This window comes from Anopheles arabiensis, chromosome 2, assembly GCF_016920715.1.
Source record: "Anopheles arabiensis isolate DONGOLA chromosome 2, AaraD3, whole genome shotgun sequence".
Lineage (NCBI taxonomy): Eukaryota > Metazoa > Arthropoda > Insecta > Diptera > Culicidae > Anopheles > Anopheles arabiensis.
The window spans coordinates 53,547,469-53,573,576 of NC_053517.1; the positions used below are offsets into that span (position 1 = coordinate 53,547,469).

Genomic DNA, 26,108 nt, shown 5'->3' on the forward strand with positions numbered 1-26,108 from the left:
ACTCAGTCGTGGTGTGTTTTTCGAGCAAGCAAGAGAACTCGCCTGAACAGGCGCAATCAAGACGGTGCAAATTTAAGACCTGAGTATCAGAATATTTGTGTCCAAAAGTGACGCCATAAGAATTGTGCTAAGAGACGTTTGGTGGGTTCAGTTATAAAAAACTCACAAAAGGGTTGTATACACCATGTCCAGATACGAGTATACAGCTTATAGGAGATCCGGTAAGTGGAATGGAAATAAGGAGTAATGATGGAATTGAAGATTTTTTTTTTTTGAGGAAGTGTGATGAGTGGACCAGTGGCTGATAGATTTTACATTTACTGTAAAATTAAAATCTCATGAACGTTACTTAATTTCAAAGCATGCAATGCATACTAAATATCCTTAATAACTGTGTAAAAACTCATGAATCACGAAAGAATGATCTCGACTCGTGCAACGCAAGTGACATCACGTTTCTTGTGAGGATCTTCATAAGATGACTCAATTACCGTTATCGCAATTTCTAGCGGAAGATGTTGCTGTAACCTGAGTGTATAGTGGAGAACAAATTTTGTTGAAATACATGATGTGGCCCTGGATACGTGGAATGTGATAATAGGTAGCCCTACCTTTCAATGTGAAAAACACTCCGATGGGCGAGCTAGTGACATTGACCAAGTACTGGCGTGGTCAAATGGGTTGGGTGTATATTTTTCTAGTCGTTATCTGTTTGGTATGATATAAGCGTACCATGAACGCGTAATTGCGTTTAGCGTTTGAATGCTACCAGGGCAGGAATGCATTGTACGGGATATTTAAGATATGAGCAAGAAAGATTAGGCATTTTTATGTAGGCACAGCCGCAAGGCAAATCGCTTTGGTAGAATACTAAACCAAATTCCACTGTGTGTGATAAAGGGGATCTGTGAAAAAGACGAGCGAAAGTGGAATGTCGCTTCTTTATCAGGAATTGATTATTGCAAAGCAGATCCTACCATTTTATCGGTTTTGCGCCGAGTGTTTGTCTACAGAATTGCGCGGACCAACCTTTGATACAGAAATGCAAACTGCACACTGCCAAAACCACACATATTGTTACAGAATTATTTCAGCCATGTATGATGCCCTTCTGAGTGAACGCTTCGAGGGTGCACAGAAACACTGGTCACCGGTCCAATCGTGACCAACGATAACAGCAAGTTACTGCTTATCTCGAAATAACTTTAGATGATAACAACTGTTGCTCTGCTTCGCTTACTACGCCATGAATGTCACGATCCGCGTGATGGTCACAGCTGTTTAGTACTACGCCTTACCATCTAGAAAATCTAGATTTTCATCGCGCACTTTGCATAGGAGCCAGAGCTAGCGATTTAGCGGCGTTTTAAAGCGTTTGAAGTTCAATTGGGCCAGTGTTCTATGGTCGGCAAATGCTACTGATGCCGTCGTTGATGGTGGCCCGCCGTGATTGTGTAAAGGCAAACATTGGCGATAAGTAGAGGTACTATGCTGTTTGCTTGGTACGCGAGATTAAACTATGAGGTTTGCAAAATCGGCAAATAGACCACCTTGTAAGTGAAGGTTACGCTTAAAATATTTATTAATATGCAGCCAAATGTAGTCAAGAGAGGAAGCTCTTGCCTTATCTATGAAGAAAATGATTACATACTGTTTACTCTTGATATCACAAGATATTAAGCATTTTTTATACTTATTTTCTCTCTTTTTCTTGATTTTGATTCTAGGTTCCTATTATGAACCAGGCGGCTATGCGTTCCAGGTACAACAGCGCACCAACATGACTCAACGGGAGGGCATTCACAAGTTTGAAAATGAGCGTATCAAAACGCTACAGGAGGAGCGTTTGCATATCCAGAAGAAAACGTTTACAAAATGGATGAACTCGTTTCTGGTGAAGGTAAGTGTATAGTACAAGATTAGAATAATAGATTTTGTCAATCTTCATTGAATGAACCTTCGGATGTTGGAGAATATTATTATTACGCAGCCACATATAAGTCAATCCTTGCAACGGGGGGACGACCGGTCAATTTCAGGCTCGAACCCATGACGGGCATGGTATTGAGTCGTTCAAGTTGACGACTGTACCACGGGACCGCCCCGTGTATCCATTATAGAAACCGAAACCGATTTCGATCAGAATAGATAGCAGTAGAAGTATGCTGGAGTATGCATTCTCTCATGAATACACAACTAGGTTAGAGGTAAAGCAAATGCAGTTTCATTTCACCTATTTTCTTACCGAGCTTCACGCGATTTCGCTATGCTTGAATCGCTAATTGCAACTTCTGCTGCAGCCCTTCCCAGGCATGGGCGCGTTTTCTCACGAATGCGTCATTGTTTGTTTATTAAATGTATCAGAAAGGGGACAGCTGGAAGCAGCAACCGGACGGGGTAAACTCAATGCCGGCACGAAAGCCACGAGCTAAAAGCAACAAATGGGTCAGATCTCGGAAGGCGACAACATGCTGCTACTCCCACTGCTCCCGTGTGGGTTAGTGGGCCACACTGTGCGAATGCTCAACCGTTTGGGTAAAAAGTGTAATTGTACTTTTTTATTACCATTGTTATGTCCGACGCCTGTAACACTTGACTTTGAATGTGCCTCACAGTGTGACATTCTAGTGTTACGAGCGCTTGGGTGTTGTTGGTGTTTACTGCTGCTGGTAAAGCTGCACTTACGGCATCGGGGCCGTAAAATAAATCCTTCTCAGAGAGACAAAAAAGTTGCGTAGGCGTGTGCAGAGCAGCCATGAGAGGGGTGGCAATGGTTGAGGTTATAGGAGCTGACCACTTCAAAAATAAAAACATGTGCCTCTCCAAAGCCGGCTTCCTCTAGCAACAGTGAGTCATGCTGCTAAGCCTCCTCTCGCGGAGCGCGCAGTCCACCGTGAAGCAAAAGGGAAATGAAATAGGCTAACAACGGCCGCAAAATGGTGCGAATGCGTGTTCTACATTCAACTCCAAATCGGCCCATGCTAATGAATAACGGACGGTGCGTCGTTCCTCGTTTCCCTGCGCGAAACCTATTACACTCCCTGGTTCAGTTCCGGTTGCGAGAGCCCGCCACACTCGCATTCGCATCCCGTGGAGTGTTGCTAATGAGGAACGAAAATCAGAATCACGCCTTCCATGCTTCTTGGGTGCAATTTATTGGTCCGCAGTTTTCGACGGTGACGAAACAAATTATCGCCAGCGGGAGGCTGAACAGATCTTTTTCGAACGCCTTTTGTGTACTACCGACTGTTGTTTTTGAATCGGCGTTTCTCGTATTGGTTTATGTCTTTGGAGATCATAAATCACGAGCAAATTTTGTTAATGGTGAAAGTCGTATGTTGTTCAGGCGCGTTGGTTTTAGCGTTGTTTAGCCTAATTCGAAATATTCAAAACCATTTTATACGCTGTTATATTCCGTTCATTTTAGTGTTTGTTGCTGCCTTAAACCAGGTCCGATTTATTACATTCTTTCATTCATGAACTAATGCCACAAGTTAGTGATGCAAAGTTAATCAAAGATTTCAAGATTCGCTAGCATCAGCGTTAGGAATGCGTTAGCAAACAGTGGTTTTATTTAGTAGTTTGTTTCGTTTAGTGTTCTGCTTGATTGGAGCTTAATTAATACCCTTTTCGTTTTCTTTTACACACCTTTGTTTCACAGGCCAAGATGGAGGTCGACGACCTGTTCATCGATCTGGCAGACGGTATAAAGCTTCTGAAGCTGCTGGAAATCATCTCCGGTGAGAAGCTGGGCAAGCCAAACAGTGGCCGCATGCGTGTACATAAAATAGAGAATGTTAACAAAAGCTTGGCCTTTCTGCACACGAAGGTAAGTGGCAAAGAGCTTTTCCATTATCAGGTGTTACAAAACATCGCAAATAATAATTGTATAATTTATGGTTATCTGTTGAAACTGTCTGGTGAGCACTGTTGTACGTTAAAATGAGTTTCAAAAAATCACCATCCTTAGCAATTTCAAACAACATGTTTATAGCCACTGCAACGGGTCAGTGAACATTTAGGTCATATACAATAGCAATATGGTTTACAAGCCAATAGTTAACCGTGGTTAAATTATGCCGGTGGGTTTCCAAACAATGATTTAAAATGATTAATTTCACACCTATTGCGAGCTACCGAATATTCAGTTTAACAATTGCCTTGTAACACCCTACGGTGATGTAAGAAACGCGTGCGCGTCGTCGGTCAGTAGCCAATTTGAGGTGTAAACATCAACACGACCACAGTGGTGTGGTTGATCACTGGCTACCAGAATTACTCAGCCTTGACCTAGGCAATGGCTTTATAGGATAGATTAACCGCGCACGAATCACTCTTTTCTGGAAGTACAATGCATTGGCGAAATAATACGCCAATCGTTGAATCGATTGTGATTGTATCGATGAATTCGTCATGGCAAAAAAATCCAAGACCCGCCTCAACCAAAAACACGTCATGGAAAAATGTATTGTCATAGGACTATCGTACACTGCTGTATGCTTTATTTTGTAGTAGATGTAAACAAAACAGAGATAATCGTGTTTCACTTGGATTGTTTTACGATGTGTAGCTTTAAGGATTAGGTGCCCATTAGACATGAGCATTTGATGCATTGTATGTAATATTGGGGATGATTTACTATGACGGAAAGTTTATTTTGTATACGGAAATTACCATTTGACGACTATTTTGACAACATCCCATATAAAACCAATCAATTTTATTCAGCCTGATAAAATGTAAACAAATGCTCGTTTGTTGGATGTTTGTATACCAGCGGTCGGCAAACTTTTGAGGCAAAGGGCCAAATTTAGTAAATGATCTAAAGCAGCGGGCCGGTAAAGAAGAATGCGGTTTTTTTTTATATTATTGTGCTTAAATTATAACATTATAAAATTTTGGAAACAAAATAATTGATTAATGATATCAAGCAATGTGATTGGTATTATTGCTGTTTTCTTATAATTGGTTCATCCAAGCATGGTTCAAAATCGATAATACCTACTAATTATTTAGTTTAAAAAACTATTTTTTTTTTTAATATACAAAAAAATTAATCATAACATTTCGCATGCGTAGAACTTAAATCATGCATGTCTTCGTAAACCATTGTGAAAATTCATTATAACTAACTAAAGGCAATTCGCAAAGTCTTGAATTTATTTGTGCAAGAAAGCTTAAATAATTCCCTTTTAACAGATGTAAATGTAAAGAAGTTATCTTTTCCTAGTTTTTTTCTACAGCCAGCCGAAAATGGCATATTTTTTCATGCAAAAGTCACGGGGATATTGACCTCGAGTTCGAACATACTGAACGGTCCGTCATTCCATAGTACTTTAATTAAAGTTGAAAAAGTACGATGGTATAATATGGTATACTAAAATATCTTCAGTAATTTGTGTACGAATCGTTTTTTCCCATCTTTCAAAATCAGTCAAATCCTTTCGCGTGTCGGATTGGGACCGCTGGTTGTATACGATTGATAGGTGACTGTTATATGTAGTACATGTATTGTGTCAAAAAGGTTAAAAATATATCTAAATGATATGATGATTGAATGATGAAAATTATTCAATTATTTTCGTTGTTACTTGTTGCTTTTTTCTAAATCATCTTTTTTCACCTCATTTAAAAAATCATTACTAGACTAGCCTCAATCAGTTTAAGACTTAACAACTAAACAGCTATGAAATCAAGTAACCGCACAGTAGATCGGTTGCACGATTTTTGTACTATTCTGTGCCTTACAATGACTGAGAGACAATGTAAAACGCTTACCGTGCTATGCAAAACGAGGGTCACGTTTTTTATTATTATTGGAAAATCCCTTCCGTGACAGTAAGGGAACGACGAAACGCGAAACAAACGCTGAAGGGTGTAGTAGGTGGATTGGTCCTGGTCGATGAATTTCACTCTATCACAATCGAGATCAAGTTATGAATGCTAAAGTGGTTTTAACACAATCGCTTACCCACGTTTATTGGCGATAGATCACGTTCCGAAGCTATAGTGAGGTTCCGTTTTACGCCCATGCACAACGGCTGGCTTATTCACAGCTGTTGAATAATGTATTAGATAGTATGACATAGTGTGTGATATTGCATGGATAATATTTGCAGTGGTTTGTTGTCTCTCTACCGGATTAGCGCAGGAAATAACGGAACCAATGAAATGTGATTTTTAATTAGTTGCGAAATGAATTAAAAAACTATTTTTAGAGTACTAGCTAGTTTGCAGTTTGTACTAAACAGCAAAGCACTGACCTCAACACTATTAATTTTCCGTTTTCCTTTACGTCCGGTGTATTATCCGTGAGTATCGTTGATGCGTGACGTGACTTTGGTGAGTGGTCAAGTTGATTTCACTTTCAAGACCGTGTTGTAGCGAAAAGTAGCTGATTCAATTGAAAATAACTGTCTTATTCTATGTGCGAACAGCCCTCAAATGCCAACTTTCATTTCTCTACTAGGCTGCTATTTTGAGGCTATCCGGCAACACAGATAGCAGAAAGAAACCGATCAAGCCTAACACAATTGACTAGAGCACAACAGTGTTGTGTTTATGTACTTATTTCTACGATGCGATGCACTTGATACACCTAGCGAAATTGGAAGACCCCTTTCGGTCGGAACCAAGTATGAGTGCGACTTACAGTGAGCCACTGATTAACCAAAGTGATAGCTCAACACCATTTCATTCAAATGTTCGCTATGCAATGCGTGAACGGTGCTGCTTAAGCTAAGCGATCGGTTACTTTCCTCTTTCGGCAGCGGAATGCGGAACTCTACCTTACTCTTCATTCAAACAGAGGTAAAGTTATGATTTTGCGTAAAAAATAAAGCCATAAAAAGGATAAAACTATCCGTACATCATTATTATCAAAAGTACAGTGTGAATTGTGCGATAGTCATGTGTTGTCAAATGAGGCAACATTTCGACTGTCTTGCTCTTGCACAATGTCTTAATCTTTGTTGATGGATCAACGTTTGGTTTGTAATGTGTGACCCAAACGACTAATGCAATTATGGTCACGTAGTTTTCCCTTTCCGAGTGATAGGAAAGTGTTGCACGTGAACTCTGTTGTTTATAGTGATACTAAGTAGTCAAAAGCAAACAAGAAAAGAAAAGTACCCGCAAACAAACCCCTTCTTAAACGCAACCATTTTTAAGCGACTTGCCATTTTACTACTCAAGTTTCCGCCAATTCCGCCAAAATCGCCTTAATGCATCGCTTCCGCACTTGACGAAAGCCATTACTTACCTTCCTCCGTATGGACTTTGGTTCGGTTAGACGTGTGTTAGTTGTGGATTTTGTACGGGCGGCGGCACAGTCATTGTGTTTTAGTGGTGGTAGTAGTGTCTGTGTTTTGCAACGGGGATATTGTTGTCAAACGCTTTCTCGCTGAGTGCGATTTGCATTTTATCCATTCCAAATTGAATTAGTGATTCGGCACAGGCCATGGATACTTTTGTGCGCAGACAATCTCGGCCCCATGTGCGTTAACTGAAGCACGTTTATGAATGTGCGCTATGCAGTCAAAAACAGACAAAAAAGTATACAGTAATGTGGAATAGCAAACGGGCTTTTGTTTTAATCCAACGGTGGTTGGATTGTCCGAGAGTTGAGGTGTAAAAACGATGAAATCATGATTTCTTTTTGTTAAATGTGGGTCATGATATTTTGTAAAAATATACAGATATTCAGTACAATATAACAATGTCTTGCTTTTGTGTAGTGCAAAATGTCTGTACCGTATAAAATTATATCCGTTGTTACAATCGTAGTATACCACTGAGAAAAAACGAGTTTTTTTTCAAAATAGTAACAAACAAGCAAGAATTAAGAATAAAAAAACTGCTAACTTTAAAATCAATAAACAATTGATACAACATGTTTCCAAAGCAAATCTATTCCCGTTGGTGGTTATACAACAATCTATTTGTTTCACACGCTAGTTGTTAGGAATGTATCTCAAGATACTTCCAGTGAGATGAAGAATGATTAGCATTCAGTTCTCACCGATACCTCTGTTGCCCGTATAGAGTGAGAGTCAGCAACATTTTGGGTTTTCGGTTCGTTGAGTTCAAGTAGTGCTTCTTTGCTTGCGATGCTACTTTTCTCGTCGACGGCTAGCTTGCAGCGTTTTCAATTAAAGAGCGCTCAGCAAAGAGCGAAGAAGCATGCGAACAGGTGATGTATGCGATAAATTAGCTTCGTTGAAGCCAGCAGCAGACCAAAACCTGCGGTATAGGACGGATCCGAGTCGACGAACAGCAGTCGAACGGGTTTTTCCTACCGCCAGAAGAATGAAGCTAATTCAATTAGGCTAACCGCGCAACATCACCTTCAGTGAACAGTTAACAACCACAAATTTGATGAAAAAAAAACACAACGCAAACCCTGCTGCTTGAGTTTCTTTTCGGTTGGGGTGTGTGTATCGGACATTGAGCAAATTTTTTCCTCGCTTTAGTTTAGATTAGTTAAAAGAATTTGATCGAAACGCGTAGTCGAAACCTGTAGGAAAAGAGAGTAGAGTTGATTAGTTTTTTATTAGTAAGTTTTGTGTATCCTCCACAGGTTCATTTGACTGAACGATCAATTCGGGAGACCGAACGAGTATCGGCCGTTATGAGAAATGGCGCCATTAACCCCGTCGATTGTCTTGCAGAGTTACGTTAATCATCGGTTCTTTCTTCTCACATTCCTCTCGCTTGTAGGTTCGCCTGGAATCGATCGGTGCGGAAGACATCGTAGACCATAATCCCCGCCTTATTCTCGGCCTGATTTGGACGATCATTCTTCGTTTCCAGATTCAGGAGATCGAAATCGACGTGGTAAGTGTGTGTTATGTAAAACAGAAAACTGGGGCTTCTCTATGAACATTGAGCGATAAAGTTGCATTATGTTAATAAAATCAGTAATTTATTAGTAGCTATCATCACCGTCCAGGTTCACGAATGTAATCGCACTAAAACGATCATTTCGTGTGCTTAGACAAGATTATAGATTGTTGCTCGGTTGTGTGTACGGTTAGTATTTATATGAGGCAGGGAATATTTAAACGGTGCTTGTTTTGAGATGAGTGTCTACTACTTACAAAATGTGTGTCGTATTCATACCTCAGCTTATATGTGTCGTTGCAAAAATAAATCTGATCTATAAGCCGATCGGTCTGTCGCAGGCATTGTCCTGATCCTGATCCATCCACCTGATCCTTTACGCCTCTTGTCAACGGCAGGTAATGATTTTTATTTTTTCTAATGTCGTTTTGCAGGACGAAGAAAACGAGTCATCGGAAAAGAAATCCGCCAAAGATGCATTATTGCTGTGGTGCCAGCGAAAAACCCATGGATACCAACATGTGCACATTACCGATTTTACCAACTCGTGGCGTTCGGGTCTCGGCTTCAATGCACTTATTCACTCACATCGGCCTGATTTGTTCGATTACAACAGCCTCATGCCCGGACGGAACATTGAAAATCTCAACCATGCGTTTGATGTTGCGGAGCGGGAGCTTGGTATTCCGCAGCTGCTGGACGCCGAAGATATCGACACAGCCAGACCGGACGAAAAATCGATCCTCACGTACGTTGCCTCATACTATCATACGTTCGCCCGGATGAAGAGCGAACAAAAGGGCGGAAAGCGTATTGCAAACATTGTCAACAAACTGATGGATGCGGACAAAAAGAAAATGCAGTTCGAGCACTTGATAACGAACCTGCTGAGCTGGATACGGGCCAAGACGGTGGAGTTGGAGAAGCGCAACTTCCCCAACTCTGTCGAGGGCATTCAGGGTGAGCTGCTTGCGTTCAAGGAGTACCGTACGGTAGAAAAGCCACCCAAGTACAAGGAGCGCAGTGAGATCGAGGCCCTTTACTTTCATGTGAATACGCTTCTTAAATCGCTGAATCAACCGCACTATACCCCGCAGGATGGTAAGATGATAAACGATATCGAGAAAGCATGGCAGCGTCTGGAAAATGCGGAACATAACAGGGAAGTCGCACTGCGTGACGAACTTTTGCGACAAGAGAAGCTGGAGCAGCTAAACTTCAAGTTTGAGAAAAAGTCCGTCCTGCGTGAAGGATATCTGAACGAGATGATACAGGTGCTGACGGATCCTCGTTACGGCCCTGCCTTGCGGCAAGTGGATGCCACCGTGAAAAAGCACGAAGCCATCTCGGCCGATATCCTGGCTCGTGCCGATCGGTTCAATGATCTGACCGATATGTGCAACGAACTGCACCAAGAGAACTATCACGGTAAGGATCGTGTGAAGAAGCGCGAGCTGGAAGTCATCACGAAGTGGAAAGAGTTGCTAGAGCTGCTGGAAAATCATAAGCTGAAGCTGTCGCAGATGAGTTCTTTGATGAATTTGTTGCGGGAGATCGACGCAACGATGACAACCATAAAGGCACTTCAAGCACAGTTTGCCTCAGAGGATGTAGGGCCGCACCTGTTGGGGGTGGAAGAACTTCTGCAGGCTCACTCCTTGCTTGAGCTACAGGTCACAACGCTTGGAGAGACGCAGCGTCGCTATGTGCGGCAGGGTGAAGCGTTCAAAAGGGGAGATTACAAAGATACGAGTCAGCTGGACGCAAAGCTAGCCGAATTGGCCAAGTTGTATGAGGAACTTTTGGCAATGAGCGCAGCTCGGCGTGCACGTTTGGATGAAGCCCGCGATTTTTACCAGTTCGTGGAGGATCACGAGAACGAGGAAGGTTGGTTGGTGGATAAGCAGCGCATATGTAAGGCAGGCATCACGGCAAAGGATCTGCGAGCTGTCATGTCACTTCAGCAGAAGCATAAAGCGCTGGAAGATGAGATGAAAGTACGAAAACCAAAATCCAATCAGATCACCGAAGCAGGAAAGAAGCTGATAGTGGATAAACATTCACGTATGTCGGATGTGCAAGGAAAGATTGATTCGCTCCAGGAGCACTGGAAAGCACTGGAAGATCTGGTGGACTTGCGGAAGCGACAGCTCGAGGACGCTGCTGAAGCTTACCAGTACTATGCCGACGCGAATGAAGCAGATTCGTGGTTGAATGAAAAAATGGCATTGGTTGCTTCGGATGACTTTGGCGTAGATGAACCTTCGGCCCAAGCACTGCTGCAGCGTCATCGGGACCTGCAAGGAGAGCTGAACGCTTACTCGGGCGACATTTTGAATTTGAATCAGCAGGCGGAAAAGCTGATCAAGGCAGGAATTTGCACGCTTGACTTGTCGGCCGAACCGGAACCTGTGCAAGAAATGGAACAAGAAGAGTGGGTCAATGAGACGCGTTTGGTCCCGAAGGAGGTGTGGGAAGATGAGCCTGTAGAGCGGCTAGAGCATCGCACAGTGACAGAGAACAAGTTGCTTCCGCACGTTCAAGCTTTGTATCGCTTCGACGGTCAAAACATGAAAGTGGCCAAAGGGGACGTAATGATTCTGCAAAACAAAAACAACGTTGATTGGTGGAACGTTCGCAAGCTTGACGGTACGGAAGGATTTGTGCCGGCAAATTATGTGAAGGAAATCGAACCACGGCCCGTTCCCTGTCTGGTACGCAAAGCAGAAAAGGTAAAAGGTGATGCAGAAGGTGAAGAAAACTATCCTGGTAAAGGAGGTGATACAGGTGAAGCGTGTGCGACCGGCAAAGGTTAGTCAGATGAAGCCGCTCGTAAAACGTCGCGCAAAAGGTGACGAATCGTCGGCTGTCGATAGTAACGATAGCGTTGATAAGCGCCAAAAGCATATCAACGGTACGTACGATCAGCTGCAGGATCTAGCTGAAAGACGTCGCGCTTTGCTCGAGGACTCGATCTGTCTGTTCCGTTTCTATCGCGAATGTGATGATTTCGAAAAATGGATAAAGGATAAGGAAAAAATGCTTCGTACCGACGATCCGAAGGGTAGTGTGGAGACCGCGAGACGCCAGTTTGAAACATTTGTAAATGATCTTTCCGCGTCTTCCAAGCGCGTCGAAGCGATCGATTCGGACGTGGAAGATTTCGTGCGCCAGGGTCACTCGCAGCTGGACAAGGTGAAAGCTCGTCAGCGACAGATCCACCAGATGTGGGAACATCTAAACTACCTGAAGGGACAGAAGGAGAAAAGTCTCGAGGGAGCATCCAGCGTGGAATTGTTCTATCGCACGTGCGAAGAAGCGATCGATTGGATGAACGAAAAGATGACGCAGCTCGATACGGCAGAGGTTGGCCCAGATCTGAAGACCGTACAAGCGCTGCAGCGTCGTCATGAAAATCTTGAACGCGAGTTGGCTCCAGTGAAGGAGAAGGTAAGTCGAGTGAACCTGCTCGGCAATACCGTGAAAAATTCGTACCCTTCGGAGCGCGACAACGTCAGCGAAAAGCAACGCGATATTCAGAACCTGTGGCAAAAGGTGCAAGAAAAGGCGAAAGAACGACGGTCACGGCTGGAGAATGCCGTCGGACAGCAAATTTTCAACAACAGCACGAAGGCGCTGCTGAACTGGATTGCGGAATGTAACAACCAATTGGCCGCCGAAGAAACTGCACGGGATGTCGAGACGGCAGAAAAGTTGCTAAAAAAGCACAAAGATTTGGGCGAGGATATTAACGCTCATGATGATGAGTTTGTACAGCTTGCCAAACTTGGTCAGCAGATTATTGAGCGCAATCCTGGCTTGACAGAAGATCATGAAATGGCAAACAAGATAGCCAAACTGGAGGCAGAGCGTCAGCGCTTGCATGGTGCCTGGTTGGCGAAGGAGAAGAAGCTACAACAATGCATCGAGCTGCAAATCTTTAACCGTGAGGCAGACAAAATCGATGCAACTACCAAGAGTCACGAGGCTTATCTAGAATACGATGATTTGGGTAACTCGTTAGACGATGTGGAAGCTATAATGAAGCGACACATTGATTTTGAGAACTCTCTCGGAGCACAGGACAAGATTTTGAAGAACTTCTCCGAAGGTGCCGATCGGTTGATTCGCAACAATCACTACAACGCGACGTACATCGATGACCGACGAGGTCAGGTACTGGCTCGCCGGGAACGCGTAAAGGAGCTCGCCCAGAAGAGGCGAAATGCACTGCAAGCATCGAAAGATTTCCAGAAGTTCTCGTCAGATGTGGACGATTTGAATAGGTGGCTGGCGGACAAGACGAAAATTGCAAGCGATGAAAGCTACAAGGACCTTTCCAACCTGCCGCGTAAATTGCAGAAGCACAAGGCCTTCGAGCGAGAGCTGCGAGCGAACGAGGGTCAGTTGCGTATGGTCAACAAGGAGGGTGAGTCGTTGATCAAGACAAACAACCGAGCGAGTGAGGTGAGCGAAACGCTTGCGGCCATCAACCAGAACTGGAAGGACCTGGTGGCGACATCCTTGGACAAGGGAAGGCGACTAGAACAGGCTGCACTGCAGCGGGAACATAATCGCTATATTGAAGACTCGAAGAGTAAGTTCGAGGAGCTGGATCATGCACTTCAGAGCAAGCAGGTGGGCAACGATTTGCGTAGCTGCAAAGAGCTGATGAACAAGCATCAAGTGTTGGAAAATGACATTGCGCTTTGGGAGCAGAAGGTAGCGGAGCTGGTCACAACTGGAGAGGAGATGGCGCACGAGGGCCACTTCGATGCCAACAACATTCAGAATGAGACTAAAAAGCTACAAGCTCAGTTCGCTGGACTAAAGACACCGGCGCGTCAACGTCGCGATGCGCTGGACGAAAGTCTACGTTTCCACAAATTTGTGTTCGAGCTGGACACGGAGCTTCAATGGATCAATGAGCACCTTCCGGCCGCGAAATCAGAGGTAATCGGCCAAAATCTTCACCAAGCGCAGAGTCTTTCAAAGAAGCACAAAAAGCTGGAAGCGGAAATCGAGGGACATCAGCCGATGATTAACAAAACATTAACATCGGCTGAAAACCTGATCAACCAGAACCATCCGGAGAGGGCTAAAGTGAAAGAACTGTGCAACTCGCTTGAGAAAGCCTGGGCCGATCTTCAAGAACAGTCTGCGGAACGGTCGCGTAAGCTGGAACTCTCGCTTAAGGCGCAACAGTATTTGTCCGACGCGGGTGAAATTGAAACATGGCTGGGAGAACGCAACAATGTGCTACGTTCGTCGGATTACGGCCGTGATCGAGACTCTGCTACCAAGTTGCTAACCAAGCACAAGGTTATTGAACTAGAGTTGGACACCTACTCCGGTATCGTGTCCGAGATGGGTCACACAGCATCGGCAATGATCGCGGCGAAACATCCCGACAGCAAAGTCATTGCAGCCAAACAACAGTTGATCGAGAAGATGCTTAAATCGTTGCAGCGGCTTGCCGGCCAGCGGCAGCTGCGCTTGATGGAAAGTCTGTATCGACACGAGTACTTCGTTGAGTCTGCCGAGCTGGAACAGTGGATTAAGGAGCAAGAACAGGCAGTCAATTCGGAGGATTATGGTCATGATTATGAACACTTGCTGGTAAGTTTAGTAGTTGTGGTTGGCATTGCAGCCAACGATGTTTAACTATTGTTGTATCGTAGATTCTTCAAAACAAGTTCGACGACCTGAAACATCGCATCGAAGTTGGAGCGGAGCGATTCAATCAATGTGAAAACTTTGCAAAAAAGCTGATCGGTGGAGATAGTCCGTATGTTTCGGAAATTGAAAAACGGCAAGAACTCTTAAGGTAAGTTAGATGCATTAGAATGGTTAGTGTCTTTAAAAAAAACCCTTAATTTGGCCTGTACAGTACAAAAACTAACTCACAAAAATATTCTCTCCTTGTATTTATTCCCTCTTCCGGTATACGTGTTTCTTTTCGTGCATGCCCTCTCTTCTACTGCGCTTCTCTCACTGTATATCCTTTCGTTTCTTCTATTTGAAATGAAAAAAAAAACAATAACAAAAATGTGCCATCTCGTAAAGATCTTTTTCCGAAGCACAGTTGGATGTCGTCGATATGTATGACAACTTACGGTAAATGAGTGAATTTCCTATCGTTCTCTGTTATTGTGTGCTAATAAATCGTTGTGCTAACGTGTGTGTGTGTGTGTGTGTGTGTGATGAATATCTCTAGTAAATCCATGTTCATTCATCTTCAATCTCGAAAATTTGTAGTTCTGCTTGCATTTTCATTTGTACGTACTCTCTAAGACAGCTAATATGTATGCATTTCAACTTAAAGCTTTAAACTATATGTATTTTTGTGTCTAAACGGAAATATCTGTGTCCATAATTAACGACAATTCTAGATTTTCGATACAATGCTTTCATAGATAGAAATGATGTGGTGTCTAACTGTGGCACAACTGTGTGTGGCTTCATTAAACTAATGATTATCCCGACATCTTCACAGCAATGCTTGGCAACATCTCCTTGAGCAGCTGGACGCTCGTGAAAAGAAACTTCACGCTGCTGGCGAAATTCACAGATTCCATCGTGATGCAGCCGAAGCTTTGTTCCGTATTCAGGTAAGTTGCCTACAATGCGATGCGCATTTGAAAAACATTGTCATAAACTAGTTGGTATGATTGATTGTCTTTTCGCAGGATAAGAATGCTGCTCTATCCAGTGAATTGGGAAAAGATTTGAACTCTGCTCTGGCGCTTGCCCGCAAACATGAAGCATTTGAAAACGAGCTAGTGCCTCTCGAAGCTCAGCTGCAGGTGTTGGTGGACGACTCATTGCGTCTGCAAACGAAATATCCTGGCGACAACGCAAAGGCCATAGCGGCTGAGCAGGAAAATGTAATCCAGTACTGGAATGTGCTGAAAGAGAAGTCGGCTCTGCGCAATGATCAACTGCACGCAAGCTGCGATCTGCAGCACTTCCTAACGCAGGTACGCGATCTGATGTCGTGGGCAACCAACTTACGAGCGGCGCTGCAAGCTGAAGAACATGTGAGCGATGCCGCAGGGGCGACTGCTTTGAAGATTCAGCACGACGCCATATACGGCGAAATCGAGGCCCGTGAGCAAACGTTCCGCGAGTTGAATGAGCTCAGCGATTCCATGGTTCAAACAGGCCATTACGCGGCGACGGAGGTAGAAGAAAAATGTTCCGCCCTGCTGGACGAGCGAGCAAAGCTGCATTCCGCGTACAACAAGAAGAAAATCTTGCTTGAACAAAAGATCGACCTGTTCTGCTTCATGCGGGATGCGAAGGTTATCGACAATATTTCCAGCGGCCAGGAAGCTACATTATCCAGCTCAGACTTTGGGCAAACGGTCGAGGTAGTGCAGGATCAGGTTAAGCGGCATGAAGCATTCGAGAAGCTGATCCAAACACAGGATGAAAAGGTTGCGATACTGCAGGAGCACGGTCGTAAGCTAGTCGAACAGAATCACTACGACAGCGAGAACATTCGTCGACGCTTGCGGGAGATCGTGGAACGGCGCCAAAAGGTGAAAGACTTGTGCGCATTGCGCCGCCAGAAGCTGGCAAATGCATTGCTCTATGCGCAATTCATTCGCGACTGTGCTGAGGCTGGAGCATGGATCAACGAAAAGCAAAAGAAGCTTGAAGCGGATGCCCACAGCTACGCCGGTGCCAGCAACATGGAGGATAAGGTGAAAAAGCTAAAGAAACTGCAGGCATTCGATGCGGAAGTAAACGCCAATGAGGGCCGAATCCGGGAGGTGCGTGACAAGGGTGAGAAGTTGATCGCCAAAAAGCACGAATGCGCTGGAGAGATCCAGGATGAGTTGGTGAAGTTGATGCAATCTTGGAACGTGCTTTTGAACGAGCTGGCCTCCAGAAGCCGCGGATTGAAGGAGGCCCAAGATATTTTGGAGTTCAATACACAGCTGGATAAACTCGAGGCTTGGATCCGCGACAAGGAAATGATGATCCATGCCGGTGAAACGGGACGCGATTTGGAGCATTGCAATGCCTTGCGACGGAAGCTGGACGACGTGGATAGTGACATGCGCGTGGATGATCAGCGCATCAAGAATATCAACCAGCTGGCGGATAAGTTGGTTAGCCAGGACAAAGTCGAAGGAAAGAATGTGCAACAACGCAGAGAAAACTTTAACAACAAATGGAAGTCGCTGCAAGGTGCACTGAGTCGTTATCGCGATCTGCTTGCCGGAGCGTATGAAATACACGTATTCAATCGAGACGTGGACGATACAGCTGAACGCATTGCTGAGAAGATGCTTGCAATGAGCGTAGACGATACCGGGCGCGATCTCATCGCTGTCGAAGCGCTGAAACGTAAGCAGGAAGCTATCGAACGAGACATGACGGCGGTGGAGCAAAAGATTCGCGAACATGAAACGAGCGCTGCGGCACTGGCCGACAAGTATCCGGACAACGCAATCAACATCGTGGAGAAACTGGACGAGCTTAGAAAACAGTGGAATGAGCTCCAGAACGCTAGTGTGAAGCGCGCTGAAATGCTAAAGCAAGGATACACAGCGCACAAGTTCACCGCAAACGTGAAAGAACTGGAGCTGTGGGCTAATGAAATGATTAAGCGCATGGACTCGGCCAGCAACCCAGCCACTATCGCAGATTGCGAGGCACAGATTCAGCTACATCACGAGCGCAAGGCGGAAATCGATGGACGAGATCTCGTTTTCCGGGACTTGCAAGAACACGGCGAGCGTTTGGTGGCAGAGAACCGCGAATCTTCAGTGCGCAATGACCATGTGGAAAAGGCGTTGCGCAATTTGGAAGATCTGAACAAACATCTGCACGATTCGTGGAAGGGCCGTTTCCGTGGTCTGAAGGAGGCCCACCAGCTGCAGCTGTTCAAAGAGCAGGCCGACCAGATCGTGGAGTGGTTAACCAACAAAGAAGCGTTCTTGAACAATGATGATCTTGGCGAGTCGTTCACAGCGGTGGAGGCACTGATCAAGAAGCATGAAGCGTTTGAAAAGCTGCTACACTCAAACCGCATCGGCGAATTGGAGCGATTTGCGGAGGAAATTTTGGCCGAAAGTCCATTCGAAGCGGACGTGATCAAGCAGCGACTGTATGCAGTGGTCAGCCGCAAGGACAAACTACTTGCGTCGGCAGAAATGCGGAAGCAAAAGCTGCAGGAAAGTCTGCAGCTACAGCAATTCCTGCGATCGCTGTACGAGGTTGAAAAATGGACCAATCAGAAGATGCAAATCGCGCTAGATGAGAACTATCGGGAGCCGAGCAATTTGCAGAGCAAAATTCAGAAGCATGCCGCTTTCGACGCGGAGCTCCTTGCCAATTCCGGCCGTGTGACGGCCGTTATTGAGGAAGGCGAGTCTTTGATTAACGCCGAACACTACGCTAGCAGCTTGGTACAGGAGCAGCTGGATATAGTCGAGAACGAGTGGCAGAAGCTGCGCGAAGCGTCTCGCGAGAAGAAAGAGCGTCTGGCGGAGGCGTATGAAGCGTTGTTGTTCCAGCGCAGTCTGGAAGATTTCAACAACTGGATGGATGAGGTGGAGGCGCAATTGTCTTCCGAAGATTATGGCCGCGACTTGGCATCCGTGCACAATCTGCTGAAGAAGCACGACATGCTCGAGGCCGACGTTGCCCACCATGCGGATACATGCGAACAGATCAAGGCAACGGACGCCAAGATGCTGTCTTCTGACCACTTCTTGAAGGACGAACTGCACGAGAGTGCGATGGTCACGATTAAACGCTTCCATTCGCTGCACGAACCTACCACAATACGCCGGGACAATTTGGAAGACTCGCTTCAGTTGCACCAGTTCCTGCGCGATGCCGAAGATGAGCTGCTTTGGCTGAACGAGAAAGAACCGCAGGCAGCATCGAAGGATCTGGGTAGCAGCCTAACCGCGGTACAGAGCCTGCAGAAGAAGCATCAGGCCCTTGAGGCGGAGATCTTGATTCAGGAACCAATCATATCGGCCCTGGTGCAGCGTGGGCAACAGATGATCCGTGACAATCACTACGCCGTGGAGCAAATCGAGCGACAGTGTGGTCAACTGCAGAGCAAGCTGGTAAACCTGCGCCATCTGACCAACGTCCGGCGGCTGCGACTGTTGGACGCTGTGGAGAGCCAACAGTTTTACGCGGAAGCAAACGAGGCAGAGTTTTGGTTGCGCGAGAAGAAACCAATCATTTCATCGCAGGACTATGGCAAGGACGAAGATTCCGTAGCCTCGTTGCAGAAGAAGCTGGATGGGCTTCAGCGTGAACTGGGTGCGTTCAAGCCGACGGTGGAGAAAATTGAAACCCTTGCCAGTGGTCTGCAAGCTCGTGGACACTTCGATAGTGAGAAGATCAAGAGCAAAAACGATAAAATTCAGTACCAGTTCCAGGAGCTGAACCGGTTGGCAGCGGAGCGCGAAAAGAAGTTGGCCGAAATGAAAGAAGCTGTACGAGTTTGTGCGTGAGATCGATGATCTGCAGGAGTGGATCGAAGTCCAGATGACTACGGCCGGTTCCGAGGAGTACGGTACGGATGTAGAACACGTCGAGCAACTGACGGCACAGTTTGAATCCTTTGTATCGAACCTGAACGCGAATGAGTCACGTTTGACGGCCTGTGTAGCCAAGGGTGAAGCACTGCTGAGCGAGGGCAATCCCAACCGCGACACAATCAAGGCGAAACGCGATGAAACTAAGCAGCTGTGGGAGGAGCTGAAAGATCTGGTGGTGGCCCGCCAGGAAGCGTTGGCCGGCGCCCGACAGGTACACGTGTTTGATAGAACTGCTGACGAGACGATCGCTTGGATCAACGAGAAGATATCGTCCGTGCTGTCGGAGGATTATGGCCACGATCTGGAGACGATACAATCGCTCGTACGTACACACGAAGCTTTCGAGGCGGAATTGGGCGCGATCAAGGAGCAGCTGGAGTCGGTTGTAAATGAAGCCCAAAAGCTCGCGGACACGTATCCCGACGCAAAGGAACATATTGAGGTGAAGCGTGACGAAACGATCGAGGTGTGGTCCGAGCTGAAAGACCGAACAGTTCAGCGTAAGGAGAAGCTTACGCAGGCCGAGCAATTGCAGGCCTACTTTGATGAGTATCGCGATTTGATGGCTTGGATCAATGAGATGCTGGCGAAGATCACCGCACCGGATCTGGCTAAGGATGTTGCCGGTGCAGAGGCACTGATCGGTAAGATCAAGGAGCATCGAACCGAAGTGGACGCTCGAAAGGAAGCGTTCGAAGTGTTTAACCGTACTGGGCGGAAATTGATCCAAGACAAGCACTTCCTGGCCAACGAAGTGCAGGACAAGATTGCCGTTCTGGAGCAGCGCAAACGCTTGCTCGACAATACGATCGTGCAACGTTTGGAGATGTACGAGCTTAATTTGGATACGCAGCGATTCCTAAAAGAGGCGGAAGACATGGAAAGCTGGATCATTAGTCGTCAAATGCAACTGAAAGAATCGAAGCTGGGAGACTCAATCGCACAGGTTGAGGATTTGCTACGAAAGCACGAAGATTTCGAGAAAACAGTTGCCGCTCAGGAGGAGAAAGTGTTGGCATTGAAACGCATCACACTGCTCGAGCAGAAGTTTAAGAAGCAGCTCGAAGCAGAACAGGCGGCCCGCATCGCCGAGAAGGAACGAATCGAGCGCGAACGCCATGAAGCTCTTAAGCAGAAGGAGGTACAAAGGATCACGGAAGAACGGCGTCGTCGGGAACCGATCTCGATCAATGGCTACAACGACGGGCTCGGTCCGGTTTCGGGCATGGTCAGTAGTCCGTCTGGTCCTTTGTCGCCTGTCGGAGCCAGTGTGATGACTGATCGCAAAGACTCGTCTGCGTCGGGCGGCATGATGAACATTAGCGGCGGTATGACTGCCGGCAATGTGAGCGGTGCAGACCAAACCAGTCCGGTGCAGAAATCGAACTCGTTCGCAACGATGCTTCAGGAGCGCTTGCGACGTGGCTCAGATAGCAATATCAAGCGGGCAGAGAGCATGAAGATGGGCCTGAAACCGGTCAAGCGTGCACCCTCGTTCACGACACGCCGGCGTGCGCAGAGTTTCCGCAAGAATCAGCGGGCCGGTGGGCCAGGATCCGAGTCGGACGCTTCGCTTCTGCCGCCGGTAGAGATACAGGGAATGCTGGAACGTAAGCACGAACTGCAATCCGGTGGCAAGAAAGCTCCGGTACGTTCGTGGAAACCGTTCTACACCGTGCTGTGCGGTCAGCTGCTGTGCTTCTTCAAGGATGGGGAAGACTTTGCGATGCAAAAGGCGGCCACTGCCCCCGTCAACATACTGAACGCCAAATGCGAGCGGGCGGAAAACTATACCAAGAAGAAGAACGTGTTCCGGCTGGTGTTGCTCGATGGTTCGGAGTTCCTGTTCATGACCAACTCGAAGGAATCGCTGAGTGAATGGGTGAACAAGCTGGCCTTCCATGCTGCCCTGCCACCAAACCTGCAACTCCTGAGCTACGACGAGTCGATGAAGGTACGGTGGTGTTGAGCATATTTGATTTTATTGTTTGATGAATCTTATTCATACTTTGTTTCCCTTCTTCTATTGTAGCAAAACAACAGTGCGCCGGACATGAAGTCGATCAGCTCCGCTCAATCCCCAACGCCCGATCGAAGTGATGCTGCGTCGTCGATAAGCTCACGCACGTCATCGCCGGATAGTCAGCGTCGGGATTCACGGACTTCGCTAAACAGTGCCAAATCAGGATCGGGTAGTAACGGTAGCTTCCACACACCGCAGACCAACTTTTTGCAGAAACAGAAAGAATTACGCGAGCAGGAGCTACAGGTAGATAACGAACGGCGGCGCTGGGCGCTCTTGGTTCCTATTTGTGGACTGGAATCTGTGGGGACGAATCTAATTGCTCTTTCTCGCTTTAGCATCAACGTTTATCTTCCGGCCAACAACAGTATAGCAATCTGCCTTCACCAACATCACCAGGGCCAGCCGTGCCGGAAGTGTTTGGATTAGCCGATAAGCCACCGATCCCACCGCGTGGTATGCCTCCGCCGGTTCCGCAACGCCAATCCAGTACGGACAATGTGTTGAACAATAACGGTTCAGTGCAGATGCGTTCCAAGGCAGGCACTACCAGTAGTCCGAACGGAAGTGGTGAGTAGCTTTAATGAAAATGTCACTCTTGCAGCGAACAATCGAACCGTGTATAATGTATTCGTTTGTTACGTACATTTCAGATTACGATAATGCCAACCTTACCGGTGTAAATCGACCTTATTCATTACAACCGGGAGCGATGCCCAACAAGCCTCCTCAAGCTGGATCGCAAAATGGTAACGTGCCTGGCGAGGATGTGTGGCTGCGCAACAGTGAAATACGCACGTCAGGTAGGTGGAGTAGCATGTAATCCTTCGTAAAGGGAAGAAGGGAGCCGCATAAAAGTTGCAGTAAACTATCTAGTTTGATCTTTGTCGCAAGAGATATTGTTAGCGTACAGTTACAGTCTACGTGCGGTATCTTATAGCTAGCAAAATGTTTACATTATATGTTGATTTGTTCGCGCGTGCAGCAAAATTTCGGGGTTCTTAGGTTCGTTCCACGAAGACCACACAAAATTTCTTTCAATTTCATGCTTATACACGCTCTCTTTAAATTAAAGTAAATGGGCAGAAAGTGCACTATGTGTCAATTGTATGTTATATGTTGCTAATGTATGTGTCTTACCCCTTTCCCGCCACAAAAAAACCCCAACCGTGTATGTTTGTCCCAATCCTTGGAAAAAACGAAACCAATATCATCCCCCATTCCCCTACATCGAATGGCGTTCTTGGTGCTGTAGAATATTCAGTTCCACCTCTCCCAGCAACATCGCCACCGCTGAGCACGTTTACACCGCTAAAGCCACCGTCAGGTTATCAGCATTCGATGCAGCACCAGCAGCAGCAGCAGCAACAGCAACAGCAACAACAACACTACCAAACGCCATCATCTACGGGGACATCAACCTTCCATCCTCATTCACAGCAGCAACCACATCAAAAGCAACAGATTGATCAGTTCATTCGACGGGAACAACAACAACAGCATGGTGGAAGCAATTCCTCGCCCCAACGTGTACCGTCGACTGCGTCGGTCGGAAACAATGGGACCTCCCGTACGACGTGGCATCATCCAATGGTGCCTACGCAACCGACGACCGGCAATGGATCCGGCGGCAGTACAAACAGTGACCATCCGGTGTATCACAACAATGGCAACGGTGGCAAACATGGCCATCATCACAACTATCCGCATCATCATGTGCAAGGAAACATGGCACCGCCACCACAGCCACCACCTCATATGAATATGAATAGCAACAGCAGCAACACCTTTGGCAACAGTATCAACCTGGACGGCTTCAGCACCGGTACTGCAGCAAATGCATAACGATCCAACTGATCCTTCCTACTTGGCTAATTTGTTTCTAACAATGTTCTAACCCCAATCCCTCCCTACTACTACTCTACTTATGTTCGGTCTTGGTTGCTTGTTGTGAGTTCTTTGGTTGTAAACAGTCTCAATCCTAATTGCTAACCTGGTGTCTCTCGTTCTAATTGTTCGGACGTATTCTAACTAGTGGGATACTATTTTGGTTTGATTCCAAAGCGTGGTTGTCTTTAGTTGAACATTTAACACATTCGATTTCGATACGGTGTATTTTTCCGACTAGTTTATATATTATTCCAGTATCAAGTTTCAAAAACTCGACTTAAAAATTGGTTCAACAATTGTATTCCAACGATTTCTCGAACGGAGTTTGCGGAGTGTGTTGGTGATCATGATCATGAGCGTGTTTTAAATTTCTAACTCAGCCCTTGATTCATGTGTGCAATTAAAACTGAATTAAGCTTCTTTTTCCATTCAATTCTAATGATGTTTCATCGCCGGTCTATAAGAAAACCCGTTTTAAGAAGAACCTTTTTTATTTGTTTGTTCGATTTAATGTAGCTTACCATTTGTTAGGGTATAAACTTAGGGAATACAACGATTGTCCCGGAATCCGGGATAGCAGAAGTCTTGACTATGGGGATTTGAACCAATCTGTAGCAGCTGGTCGACTTCCATCCAATATATTCGAAACGATAACCGATACTATCATTAGGTCTTTGGCAGTTCTGCTCGGTGGTGGACTTCAGTTCATTATTTCGTTCTATGTTTGTCAACCCATCTGATTCACACATTCTTTTCCCCACTTCCGTACAGGCTGGGGTCAGACTAGATTCGACTCTACGCGACCGACCTCGCTGCCTCCCGCAAGCAACAACAACAACAACAACACTGGTACTGGCAGCAGCACGAGCGGTGGCGGCAGCAGCACCTCGATGGGTCAGGACTTTGGTCTACTCGTTTCCGGCAGCGGCACTGGCGGACGGCACCATTCGGCCGAAAGCTCTAGCGAAAGTGAAGCTAGCTTCATTAAGGGTGGCAAGGAGGGAAGCGGCAAAGATAAGAAGGGAGTTTTTAGAATATTTTCCAAAAAGAAGTCGAAAAACTCGAGTTAGAAGAAGGATGGAGAGGGAAAAGGTAGAGCAGAAATCAGAAATCAGACGTTAAAAATGTTTTAAAAGTGGTTTCGGGTTTCTTCCCCCGTTATTTAGCCAAGTAGGAAGGAAAAGCCCCCCTTCATTATTGTGTACACCAAGAAGGAACTTCATTTATATTTGCCACAAATGGTACATACATAAAAGCACACACATTTGCCGTATGTAGTATGTAGGTTTTGTTTTGTTTTTATATGCCCTTTATTGCAAAGTGTCGCGCGCGCCGTGTGTTAGAAAATAACCGTTTCATATTAGTTATCCGTTATATTTGAATGGGCAATGAGCAAAAGTGCATCATTTATATATATAAACCTGTATTTTATCGTAAACTTTTCGCTTCTCGGCAGCGCACCGCTCTTATCTGCTTGTTTGTTCATGCTGCGGTTCATTTAGTCCCTTCATTAGATCGTGTATGTGTTTTTTAGTGAACTAAGATGTGAAGGTTTGTGTGCAGCTAACAGGCAAAGCATCCAATTTAGGTTTAAAGGGAAGAGATAAGGGAAAACAAGAAAAAAAATAACACGAAAAAAAGGAAACATTGGCAGCGCTATCAATCGTATTCTAATGGATTAGTTAGTAATCTGTAGCTCTGTTGTTATATTTGCACGTCTTACTGCAGCAGAATGTTAGCGAACAGTCTTTAAACAAAATGGCACTAGTTTCTAGACGTATAATACGCGTAGAAAAGGTACGTATTTAGCATGTAGCCACTATTGTTTGATCAAGTTTTTAGAGTCGATAGATGATGAATGTATGTTTTAGCAGATCGATCCTATGTGCGGGCGAGTCGAATGTAAAATGGAATAAATATTAAAATAAAAAGCTAACAATTCTTAATATTTATTTACCTTGTCTTTCCATCTCCTCACTTAGTGTTGTGCTTCGTGAATCTTTCGCAAAGATTCAGTCTTATCGATCTGAATCTGATGAATCGTGAGGTGTGATTCGAATCTCGAAACGAATCTCAAAAGAAATCTCTGAAGATTCTCATGCATCTTTTCAGAAAGGTGAATCTCTAAAAAAATTTCAGATCTCTCTCTCTCTCTCTCTCTCTCTCGATGCACGTCGATTTGACATGGTCCAGTCAACAATCATTCTCCAGGATGCTCGGTCCCTGGCTGCAGCTTCCCATCCATGCAGACACCCGATCTCCGACAGGTCTCGCTTCACCTGGTCCAGTCATCGAGTTCGCTGCGCTCCTCTGCGCCTTATGACGAACTGGGGATCGCTGTCGAACACCTTTGTTGGTGGGGCATGAGTCCGGCATCCTCATGACATGCCCCAGCCATCGTATCCTGCCAGCCTTCGCCACCGTCAGGATGCTCGGTTCACCGTACCTCTCCAGCAAGCTCGTGGTTCATCCTTCTCCTCCACGCTCCATGCTCGAACACAACGCCAAAGATGGTCCGGAGGATGCGTCGCTCAAACACTCCCAGAGCGTTTGCATCCTCCGCTCGAATGGTCCAGGACTCGTGTCCGTAGAGGACCACCGGGCGAATCAGTGTGCGATATATCTCACATTTCGTGCGGGATCGAGGTCTTCTGCATCTCAGCAGTCGGTGAAGCCCGTAGTATGCACGAGTCCCCTGCACAATGCGTCTCCGGAATTCGCTGCTGATGTCGTTGTCCGAAGTAACGACCGTCCCGAGATAGCAGAACTCCTTTACC

At 45.9% G+C, this 26,108-nt stretch overlaps 1 protein-coding gene across 1 annotated transcript; it reads left to right on the forward strand.

Annotated features, from left to right (window-relative positions):
• LOC120896096 (spectrin beta chain, non-erythrocytic 1) lies at positions 1 to 25,283 on the forward strand. The gene is given in 15 exon segments (XM_040299950.1): positions 1 to 221; positions 1,728 to 1,900; positions 3,662 to 3,829; positions 8,719 to 8,835; positions 9,276 to 11,582; positions 11,584 to 14,460; positions 14,523 to 14,668; positions 15,338 to 15,452; positions 15,531 to 19,304; positions 19,306 to 21,372; positions 21,451 to 21,687; positions 21,780 to 22,011; positions 22,095 to 22,244; positions 22,697 to 23,266; positions 24,103 to 25,283. Coding segments are annotated over 15 exon segments (13,269 nt in total). The 5' UTR covers positions 1 to 184; the 3' UTR covers positions 24,402 to 25,283.
• The last annotated feature ends 825 nt before the right edge of the window (positions 25,284 to 26,108 follow it).